The following is an 11,796-nucleotide window of genomic DNA, read 5'->3' as shown; positions in this document are numbered from 1 at the left end:
CTGCTGATTTCTTTGCATTTATAATAAAAAGTTACAGCCTATCGGCAACAAGATTAAATTAGGGGGCAGCACAAAGTTTGAATCAGACTATTTTCCTGTTAACCCACAGGGGGTCACATTCTGCCAATGAGTTTTAACCCTGCAGTCAGGCAAACATTCATGAAATGAATGACTTCATTCAGGGCTTTTAAAGCAGCCATCACAGTCAACAGCTAAAAATAAATCGGCTCAAACATAGCTACTTTCCTTTTTAAATATGGTTCTTTCTCTCCAATGAGAATGGGAGCTAATGGTGTGAAACACTTATAGTAAAAGCCAAGAGCAGCCCAATTCCTTTGCAGGTTAGAAGCCCTGCCTTGTGATGAAGAAGGAACAGCTGATGTTTAGCTGAACGCTTTTGCACAGACTAGCTAGAACTGTTTGTGAAGGCTCCTAATGTGATATCAGTTTGACTTCCATATCTTCAAAGTACTTTGCCTCATCTGGTGAGTGAAAACATCAAAAAATAGAAGAAGAAAAAGAAAATGGTCTGCTGTGCTTTTCCCTGGATTTGAGAACTAGATCAACCTTTGGGCTTTTTTCTGAAATATTCTGATAGTGGAAAAATACTGACTACTCCATTTTCTACACAGGGTCAGCATTACGAAGAGGAAAAACGGGCTTTGAGCCATGAAATAATTGCATTAAATAACCACTTAATAGAGGCCAAGGTGACAATAGATAAGTTGTCAGAAGACAATGTAAGTATTTAATTATGGCTACATCTTGAGATTATATTCAGAAATAAATTAGGCCATGCACTTCCTGTGAAATTATAGAACAATTTCTTAGTGTTTGTGTAAAATGTAACTTGTCACATCAATAGCTAAAACTCGTATTTGATTATTACCATTGTTTTGTGAATTTAGCAGTCCTTATGCTTGGGGTTGGGGTGAGACTTTTCATTGATAAATTTTACTTATGTCTAACCTAAAATTTATGGAAAAAAATATTCTAAAACACAGTATTTCCACATTGATTTCGCCTGAAAACTGGCTTGTTAACAGGTGGCAACCAAGCTTATGAAATTCTTCCAGGGATAAACCTAAAAAGACAGCAAAGAAAGGGAGATTGCAGGCATTTAGTTCATTATTGAGCCATTCCTTATATATTTAATAAAAGTTTCACTTGCAGAAGACATGTTTCTGTTAACATTTATTTTTCAGCATCTTACATTCAGTCTTCCCATATTTCATATGAACTCTTCATCATAGCAGGGAGCATTTGATCCCATTAATATGCCTTGTTGACGTGAATTGCACCTATGCGATTAATAGCTTTCCAATGGAAACAAAGAGTTCACAGTGTGACCCTCTGCTTTTATAGATATTGTAAGGTAACTGTTGTTTCAACACAACTCTAATAGCTGTTAAGTAATGAAGCATGGTAAATGCAATGGACTACATTTAGGTAGACTAATCAGCTAAAATCAGTACAGTTGTTTCATGTTTAAAATAGAGGGAAAAAATCATAAAGCTCCCAGTAAGTATACCTGCACTTACACTACTTCAGATATGATCTCAAACTTGACTGCAAGAAAAAATGTGTTCAATATTCATAGTTTTTTAAAAGGCAATTTAGAATGGACTGGAGTTCAAAGTACTGTTCTTCCAAGAACTACTCTGAACATTAGGGTGTGGTATAGAAGCACGGCATGTCCCAGCATGTTGAGAACAAAATGCACGTGGCACATCTCACTCACATGTAGCTTTTCTGTAGTAATTTTTGAAGCTGCTAAAAATAAAGCCTCAGAAATGCTTTTTGTACTCTCCATGACAACTGCTTCAGAGGTTCAGAAAAGCACACGGCTTTTGAAGAAAGCATTAGATTTTGGAGTGATTTCATTTTTGTGTGCCTAGTAAGGCCATATGGGACATGGAGCACTTGTCTGTGCTATAAGTTGTGCAGCAATATGTTATGTGTTTGGTGTGCGTGTAACATGTCAGAATCACATGCACATGCAACAGATTTTGCTTCTAAATTGAATTCTTGGGTTCCTACTCCTTGCATCTGTTTTATGGCATAAAAACAGTGTTTACTGATATAAAATTTAAGGCTTAAATCAGTGTATCTCCCCAGTGCATTTAAAGCAGAAGTGGCATATGTAAAACCTCACAAAGACACACACACAAAAAAAATCACAAACCAAGGCTATCTAAAGGCCCTTGATTACGATGATATAATGAACTAATGATCATAAGAAACTACATTTACGACCTCCATGCCTCACAGGTTCTCAGGAATGTCTTGTTCCAGCTGTTATTACAGAATACTGTTCAAACGGTATTTCATAACAGAAGGATTTTCCACCTTTCCTCTTCACAGAAAATTTCTTTATCAATTTAAAAAAAAAACAGGTGAAACAGTAAAAACCTGCATGCAACAAAACTATAACATCAATGCAAGAGAAAATTCAAATAATTTCATTATTCAACACCTCTTCTCTATAAACATTTTGTAATTTTTACAGATTAACATAGCCCGGCGTCCATTGTGTTTTTATATTTTGTCTGTCTCACCTGTGGTCACCTATAAAGTCAACTTCTGAAGCCAACTTTGCTTCTGATGGCATCTTGATTAGGAAAAGCAATATACAACTCTTTCATCTGGGGACTCAAAGATACTCATGAAAAGTTAATGCTACACAGTTATGTGTGCTAAAATAAATTTAAATGAAGGGCAAATCTATGTACTGAATTTTCCCATTAAATAGGCTGGGAGAGCCACTCAATACAAAAATAGTATAAGTAGCTTGTTTAAATTCTCTTTATCCCCATGTGGAATTCTCATGGTAATTTCTCAACCAGTAAAAATATCCTGTTCTGAGGCATCAAATATTTGCAGTGAGATTCAATGTATTTGTATAGCTGTGTTCTGCAAGATGTGAAAGGCGCCAGGAAGCAGCAAGAAACTTTCACAAGTAGACAAAGGCCTTCTTTTTAAAAACAATACAATGCAAATTTCTGCAACTAATTTCTCCCACAGTGCCATAAGATTATTTAAGTATTTTCTAAAGTAGTATCTTGGTGCTGATCTGAATAATACTCAGTAAAAATTGTTTGTTCTTAAATTTTCTTTTTCCTTAAAAGTTCATGTTTATTCTAGCCTTCATAGCGGCATGCATGTTAACAGTATAAAATTAATTCCAAATGGTAAGTATCCATCTTCTGAAATGCAGATTACTGTTCTGTAGTAACAGTTATCAAAATTTTCTTTTTAGTAATATTATCAGGCCTTACACAGCAAAGGAGCAAACGTCTCAGGCCTGTGCAATAAACACAGAATCCTAATGTGTTTTAAAGTTAAAGCATGTTCCAAATCTCCCCAAAGTAACATTTTTTTACACTGTTCAGGCATGAGAGAAAGGCTGAAGGCCACAAGTGACTTGCAAACTTTAAAAAACAGACTATTTTTTGTTTTCTAGGAGCTCTATAGGAAGGACTGCAACTTAGCTGCTCAGTTGCTCCAGTGCAGCAAGAATTACGACAGAGCACATAAGCTTTCTGAGGTAATGTGACCAAACTTGGTGAATATTCAAAGAAATAAATATTTTGCGGAAAACACGTTATTTAACGCGTATCAGTTCCAGAACTTGTTTGCCCTTAAAGCTTTGATTCTTCCCCTGATTCCTTCTTAAGCCATGGCAGGGCTTGCTCCCTTGCTGTTACTCAGTGCAGCTGAGGGAGGTGCTGACAAAAATGACAGTCAGTGAAGGATCTTGGAGATTGTCTCTTCCCCAAAACCTCTACAGTCTGGTAGAATGGGCCTGCACTGATCATACCAAAAAGAAAGCTTTTAGCAAAACCAAAGTGCTGAGAACTCCAGACTACAAACTGCTTGGGGGAGAACAGTGGAGTGAAAGCAGGGAAATGACAAGCTGCAGACATCAGAGATTCTGATATAATCAATTTTCTTCCTGAAGCTATTTTCCAGTCCAGCTCATTTCTAAACCTGAATTTTAAAATGAACTGACAGAACAAGTATCTTTTTCTAAAGCAAACAGAGCACTGAATGATTGATTTCCAAGGGGTAAACTTTAATTAATAATCCTTGCTTCCAAGGAAACCAGGTTTGAGAGATAGACCCCTTAGAGGGGAGGCAATTACTTAGTGAACAAGACTGTCTCTGGGGATGCAGGCCCTACACAAAGCATCATCACCTTCCTCCCCTGTATTACTTCGGTGAAGGTCATGGAGAAAAGCCTTCCCGTCATCAGTCCCCTCAGGTTAGTTCCCCCTCAAATGGTCTCTCCTGTGCAATTCTGCAAGAGAATTATTCAAAATCAAGTGTGGAATGTATAAGCCATTTCTAAGCCAGCAGATTGCTTCAGAGCACTAAACGACCCTCTTAAATAAGGGTAGATCAAGACTCTTCTGTCAAATGGGTACCAATTTTCTGGAACAAAGACAGAATTTCAGAATTAACCATCATCTTGGTCCTGTTATTTTTCCCTTGAAACTGACTTCTCTTAGCAATTTATATCCAGGAATTATCATGATATTACTCACACTTGAATGCACACGACCTGTTAGCAAGAATTAGGGCCTTAAAGGTACTTTGTTGTTCACTTGCAGAAAACGACCACATATGTGGGACTTCCTCACAATTTCCCAGACTGTCACACTTTCAGTTAAATAGGCAAAGTCTCCACTTTTATTTTTTTTATTACTTTAACAAATGCAAATGTGCTGTCACTGCCAATAAATTCCTTACAAATGCCAATATTGCCTGACAAAATATTGTATATTATCCAGAAACCTAAACTATAGTACAATATAGTAATATAGCAGCAACATCATTTTTGTAATTCCAGTTTCCAGTGCAATGTCCAGAAAATAATGTTGTTTTTCTTAATGCCTTTCTTAATACATAATCTTAATAATGTGTATAAAATAGATCAAACAGTGGTGTTACAAGATACTGAAATAGTAGCTGCCCTGTACACTAGTCTCATGTTAAATGAATTGTATTTCTTTTCCTCATTTCTGTGGCAATTTATAGCAGCCCTACTTTACAACCTGTTTATTCAATCCTTGTTGTATCTGTACTTACTATGACTAATATTGCTGTCTGCCAGCAGACTGGCAACATCATGTTCTTTATTTCCAATGGAAGACATATGAGCTAATTAACAACAAAATGATTAATCCAAAATATCCTAGAAGGTCTATTGTCTGAAAAAACACTCATCCTACTCCACATTAACAAGAATACCATTTCATAACATGCCATGTTTTGAATACATTGAGTTTTGGGGGCTAAACCAAATTTTAAAACTTCCCTGTGAAACTAAAAGAGGAGCTTCATATCTTATATCGTGTAAGATCATCACAAGGAGCAGGCACCTTCAATTTCTCTTGCTTAAAAGACGAAGGGGTGGGAACACTTCAATATTTGTAGTGTTTTCCCCTCTAGAGAAACAAAGTTAGGGCTATAAGGGCAACCACTGATCATTTAGTAAAGAGAAACTTGATTTCTAATTATAAAAAAGAAACTTTTGAGTAAATCAGAGTTCAGCCAAGCATTCAAGGGCTAAATTCTTAACTGGTGTAAATCAACATGGATGTCAAGGGATCTATCACAGTCACAAACTCAAAACTTAGTTCCAGCAAGAAATACCAAGAGACAGCCATCATGCAGCTCTCTCGTATCCCCGTCTGATCATTGACAGGGATCTGAAATGAGCAAGCTAGATAAAATTTGACTGGCAAGTACACTTGGTGATACCTACATAGATATTACCTACCAGACTTCCAAGCCAAGAAACATGGTCTCTCAGTCTCTTCTGGTCCACACAACTGAATGGCAGGTGGAACCACCATCCACACAGCTGACCCCGACTTTCTCTAAAACTATATGATTTCTGATGCATAACAGACTTCCTGATTAATTCTGAGTAGTCTGTCACAGGAATCATGATGGAAATTCAAGACTTAGCTCTTATTTCTTCTGTCAGTGCAGTAAGAAACTAGAAAAGCAGTCAGCTAGCAGCTGCTGGAAGAGGGGAACACGTTGAGGCTTATGTGGGTGGTTGATCTGACAAGTACTAAGCGACGGGGCAAGGAAGCCGGTTTGATCTGCTTCTTCCCAGCACAGGATCACTCCTGTCGTAGTAGCCAGTACCATTGCGGTAAGTGTCAGTGAAGCTAACTTTCCTGCCTCTTCAAACAGCACTGTCTATCAAATGTGATGTTGAAGGGCAGGAAGCAATGTGGCACTGGGCTGGAGGCAAGACGAGCTCGAAGAAAAGCAAAAGAACAACAGAATAAATCTGATCTCTTCCTCCTCTTTCCTCACCCCAGCAGAGACCGCTGCACCCTCACACTCCAGCTGAAAATCACAGACATGCACATGGTCTGGAAAGCGTTGCTGTAGGCTCTAATTCCCTACCTGCCTTTTTAAGATTATTTACCACATTCTTTACAGCATTCCTATCCAACCTGAGTTGACTTGGAAGGAAACCTTTCAGTTTCATGATGTTTTCCACAAGGGAAAGCAGGTGAAGATTTCCGAATGTTACAATATGCGAGTCATTTGATTACGCTTGTTTTTAGAAATGCACAAAGATTCTGGTCACTACATTAGTCAAAGAACTGCACATACTGGGCTGTGCAATATCAAACAGCTTCCATCTATCCACGTTGTATAAGCCCAAGCAGACACCAGTATTGACATGCACCCTTCTCTCCTTTCCCCTTTGTCATCTCTTTTATGTTACAGTTGCCATCTGACTTTCAGGAAAGAGTCAGCATCCATCTGGAAAAACATGGGTGCAGCCTTTCTGTCCCCTTGTGCCACACATCTTACGCTGATACCATACCCACCTGCGTCATTGCCAAAGTACTGGAAAAACCAGATCCAAACAGCTTGTCTTCACACTTGTCAAGCCCATCTACAAGGGATCTCAATTTTCAGGACTCTACTGGAAAACTTGGACAAAGGCCTCAGTACAAGTCAGACATCTACTGCAGTGACACCGCTCTTTACTGCCCTGAGGAGAGGAGAAGGGAGAGGAGGCAGAGTGTGGACACGCAAGTGAAAGACGTGGGGTTCCTGAGGTCTCAGAACTCCACAGACAGCACTGTCGAAGAAGACGGTTTCCATTCCAGCTTCTCTCACGAAGCTTTCCCAGAGTACATTACCTCTCTGCCGACCTCCAGCTCCTATTCCAGCTTCAGTGTCACATCCGAGGAGAAGGAGAACGCCCAAGCCAATACTCTGACAGCCTCTCAGCAAGCGATCTACATGAGCAACAGAGATGAACTGTTTGAAAGAAAGTCACCCGCAGGTTACGAACATCAGGGAAGTCCTAGGTTTGCCAAGTCCAAACCTGGGCAGCACATGGATCTTGCCGATGACAATGAAAACTCACCCACTTTTACTAGGACTCTGCCTTCGTATGCAAACGAACCTTTTCATTTCTCAGCCATAACACCACAGCAGGCTTTAGCAAACCAGAAAATGAGGAACGAGTGCAGGAGCACCCACCTTTCAGAAGAAGACTTGCCTGGGAGATGGAGGCAACTGAGTGTGGAGGACATTGGTGCATACTCTTATAGGAACACTGACAGGCTGTCACCCTGTAGTTTTTCAGAGCAGTACTACAGCAGCCCCATTAAGAAGGGAGACAGTCGAACAAGCCCTATCTATGCTAGTTACAAAGCTGATAGCTGCTCAGAGGGAGACGACATCTGCCAAAGTAGACTTGTGGATTCTTGCTTCCTGAGAACAGACAGTGGCCTGAATATTGACATCAGCACTAGCTGTAAACAGGAAAAATTGCCCACTTACAAAACAAAAGAATCAAGAGACCAAAAAAATGAAAGGATCACCGTCCAGTTATGCAGTAGCAAAGCCATGGAAAATAGCCCGGTATTGAAGAGAGAGTACGTGGACGTGAGCCCCAACAGCTCCGCAGAGTCCCTCAATCACAGTTCAGTGGAGGCTTCAGAAATCCACCAGTCTTCCATGGAGCAAGGAAGCCATTCGGGTATTCACAGCAAACAGCAGCAGTTTCAGCGGACTGGGAGTACTGGTTTGAGTCGGAAGGACAGTCTTACAAAAGCACAATTATACGGAACCCTTCTGAACTAGGCATCTTCCAAAACGGCAATAAGACAATATACAAAAGGAAGCAAAGCGCATTTGATACTTGTAGTGAACACTAAGGTTCTAAGAAACAGATTATTATAAAATATATATTCATAATGGTACTATATGTTTAAAACAAAATCTCTTAAAAATGTTAAATGGCACTTTTCACTTAACATCCTTTCCACGTGGGAGAGTGTCCCCTCCCCTCTTTTATAAACCTGAAATATTTTTATAAACACAATGGTATTTATTAGACTATCCTAAGCTATTTGAGCAGAATTCTTTTCCCTTCAAGCAAGTTTCTTATTTATTTTTGTGCATGAGGCCATCTGTGCCTAAACTCTTGGAGGAAAAGGGTAAAATCATGATGGCGGTGATAAAAAAAAAATAAATCCACCTGATAAAATACCATAAAATGTAACGTGAAAACAAAACAAACAAGAACGGTGAATTTGAAGAAGTATATTTTTTAACAAGAATGGAATTGTATCTTAAGTTATTTCATACAAATGTATTTATGAGTGACTAATGTATGCACAAAGTGATACTAATATTTTGTTCTTTTAATCCACTGTGTTTCTGCTTTCCTATTTTTCCTTGTATACTACCTCAAAAGTAATTGAGGGTTTCTTTGTCACATTTTCTGTAGGCTTGCATTTATATCGTCTAAAATGCATGCAGTGTCATAATTAATACTGTATTTTGCATTACTTAATAAAAGACACCAGTGGAGATATTTTGATGTTTGGGGTTTTTCCTTCATTAAAACAACATACCCAGAACAATAAGACATAGGATTACTCTGGATGGCATTTGTCCAGTAGAAGTTAGTGAGTAAAGCTCCTGGTTTAGACTGCTTTCTAAAGGACTCTCTGTAAGCTCCAAAGCACTGGTTCTCAGTCTGCAGCTCCTGGGTGTGGAAGGACAGCTTCTCAGCAGCCTATTTCAAGTAAGCCAGGAAAATAAACTGTTTATCAGCACGTTTGAATTCACTAGACAGAGCTCTGCACACTGAAAAGAAAATTGAAAACTACCTGAAAACTTGCAGCTAAAGCTCCTCCTCCATTACACCCTTACTTGACGCAATCTTTAAGGTCTTTAGGACTGCTAACTTTCACAGCTGCCCTTTTCCCATACATAGCTTGATATTTCTGACAAGGGCATTTTTCCAAAGCTGAAGGAAACTCTGGCCTTCTGTAGCTTATGGGAATTTCACCCCAGCTCTGAGAAGCTATAGTTTTACCTGTACTTTTTGCATTTCCTTCACCGAGTTCTCTATTTCTTACCATTTCATCATTAAGGAGTGTACAACTTGGACAGCAGCAGAAGGGAACAAGCAAGGGGAGAAGAAGATAAAAAGAAAAAAGGGAGAAAGGGAAATCCTGTGGATTTCCTTCCTGGCTTCACTATTGCCGCTCGGCAGGAGGCAAAAGACAGGAATGAATATTTAATAATTCTTTTAAGGCATGATAATGGAATATATATCCCATACTTGAAATACTGACTTAGTAATTCACGTAGAGGGAATATAGGGTATAGTGCAATATTTGGTATTTATCAATGAGATCACTGTGGAATTTTAAACTAATTCATTATAAAGCTAAATTATTGACCTACCATTCAATATCCATTAAGAAAAATATATTTTCTGCTGATTCTCTGAAAGTAGTCACCTGGGAAGTAACTATGAATCAGAACTATAGAACTACTCGTTTCCTGCATAAATATCTTAAATCATGAGGCCACAGATTCAATGCATATGACATCAACAATTCTCACTGCTCTCTGTATTCTTCATGGATAATATAAAAATTTGACTGCTATTGATGGGTGCAAGTACTTGCTGTGCTGTTTGGAAGATCTGGTATCAAGTCCCTCTGAGATCTGTAGCACCACTGTTGAGGACAATCATAGCTACCAATAAAACAAAAGTAAGGCACAACATAACTCTAAAGGGAGGCTTGTTTTGGTACAAAAGCTATAACACACCTTGTGCTTTTATGCTCCCATACTTGCTCACAGTGAGTGCGAGTGGCAGGTAATGCCACAAATAATTCCACAAAGTCCATAAAAAACACAGATTTAGAAAAGCTGTTATTTCCCCTTCAAAATATAGAAAACATATGAAAAAACCCTCACTGTTGACTCTTTCAGGTGTATAAAATTTAGGCAAACTCTAACACAAGGTATTAATTTTTCTGGTCAGTGAATACAAGGATTTGTATACAAGAGGTGAAAATTAACTGTTATCTCACCTAAGAAAATATGTAAACTATGGAACAATAAATCACTACATTTATGAACAGGAACACAGCATTAGACTAATTCTTTTTTTAATGTCCTTCATTATTTGACACTAAACTGTTATTCTAGCAATTACACTAAACTTCTAGATGTTATATGTGTGACTATTTAATATCCTGTCCTATTATATTATTTCGTATATTGCAGTTTCAAAGTCTCTTCCTGTACTTCACTCTTTTTCCCAATTTCTGTGCACTAATATGTAGATTGAAACCAGTCTTTTTGGTCAACTAGTACTGGGTTTTTCTTGTAAAATAGTCTATAATCTTCTGACATTTTTCTGTAAATAATTCTGTTACAGAACAATATGCAACCCTGTAACAAATTTCAGCTGAATCAATCAAAATGGCTAGAAAAGTTCTTCAGCTTTAATGTGTTGATTTTAATTTTCATTAATCGTAAAGATTGACAGTAAGTTTGCAAATTTTCTATGAACATGAGAAAAAAATTAAATGAGTCGCCTAAATTTTCTCAGATTTACGGGTTTGACTACGGCTTGGTTTAATTTTTTCAAACAAAAAGAATTCTGAAAGATTGTAATACAGGATTTCCTCCTCCCTTTTTTTTTGCTGCATTCAGTTTAGACTTCTTGTGGCAACCAGAGACAGATACAAGGCGAAGGCTAGAAAGAAACTAGGTGTTTTCATAATAGATTTAAATTTTCTTCGTGGTGGTGTCCTAATTTTTTGCTTATTTTCAGTTTTCACATTGGAAGAAAATCCTCCAAATAACCCTGTTACGGAGAAGATTTCTGGAGTATGTCACTGGAGATATTTGAAACCAACTGCCCACTTTCCTTCACTTGGTCTCTCCAGGCTCACCATGGCACACTGACTTTTGAGCCATAAGACAACCTGTTCAGCTCAAGTACAGATCTAATTGTCACTGAAGTTTTAGGACGTTGAACCTGGTTAAAAACAGGAAAGTGGGAGAATAAACCAATAAAATCTTGTTGAGAAGAAGAAAAAGATACACTCTGACCCAGGTGAAATGGGTGGTAGACATGTCTGCAACAGTGTTCGTCAAAGCACTTAGCTTCTGTAGGACACTTCCAATGGAGAGCAGCAGTGTGGTTTAACGAACTTGATTTTACTCTTATGTTGATCTGATGACAAGGGACTCCAGAAATGCCAACCAACAGATCTTCAGCCAAATAAAAGTGCTGTAGACCCGTCCACTCCAGTGGCTGAGAGTTTGCCTCAAAATACCTTTTATGAAGGGCATAAATGCCCCATTTTCTCTTAAGCGTTACAAAAATGCCAAGGTCTCTCCGTGTTGCCACAAAACCTTACTTTTCCAAGTGATATCTGAAGTAGTGAAATTCTATATGCAGGGTTTGTAGTTACCTGTCCTACAGCA

General features: G+C 38.3%; 1 protein-coding gene across 1 annotated transcript in view; it reads left to right on the top strand.

The window, feature by feature from the left end:
- Window positions 1-8,133, top strand: part of BEGAIN (brain-enriched guanylate kinase-associated) — a 73,851-nt gene extending 65,718 nt beyond the window's left edge. Inside the window, exons 6-9 of the mRNA XM_009869868.1 lie at window positions 633-740; window positions 3,464-3,547; window positions 6,760-6,787; window positions 6,881-8,133. Coding sequence (XP_009868170.1) covers window positions 633-740; window positions 3,464-3,547; window positions 6,760-6,787; window positions 6,881-8,133 — 1,473 coding nt within the window. The remainder of the gene's footprint in view (window positions 1-632; window positions 741-3,463; window positions 3,548-6,759; window positions 6,788-6,880) is intronic.
- The last annotated feature ends 3,663 nt before the right edge of the window (window positions 8,134-11,796 follow it).

This window comes from Apaloderma vittatum, unplaced genomic scaffold (assembly GCF_000703405.1).
Source record: "Apaloderma vittatum isolate BGI_N311 unplaced genomic scaffold, ASM70340v1 scaffold415, whole genome shotgun sequence".
NCBI lineage: Eukaryota > Metazoa > Chordata > Aves > Trogoniformes > Trogonidae > Apaloderma > Apaloderma vittatum.
This window is presented reverse-complemented; position numbering and strand designations above follow the sequence as displayed.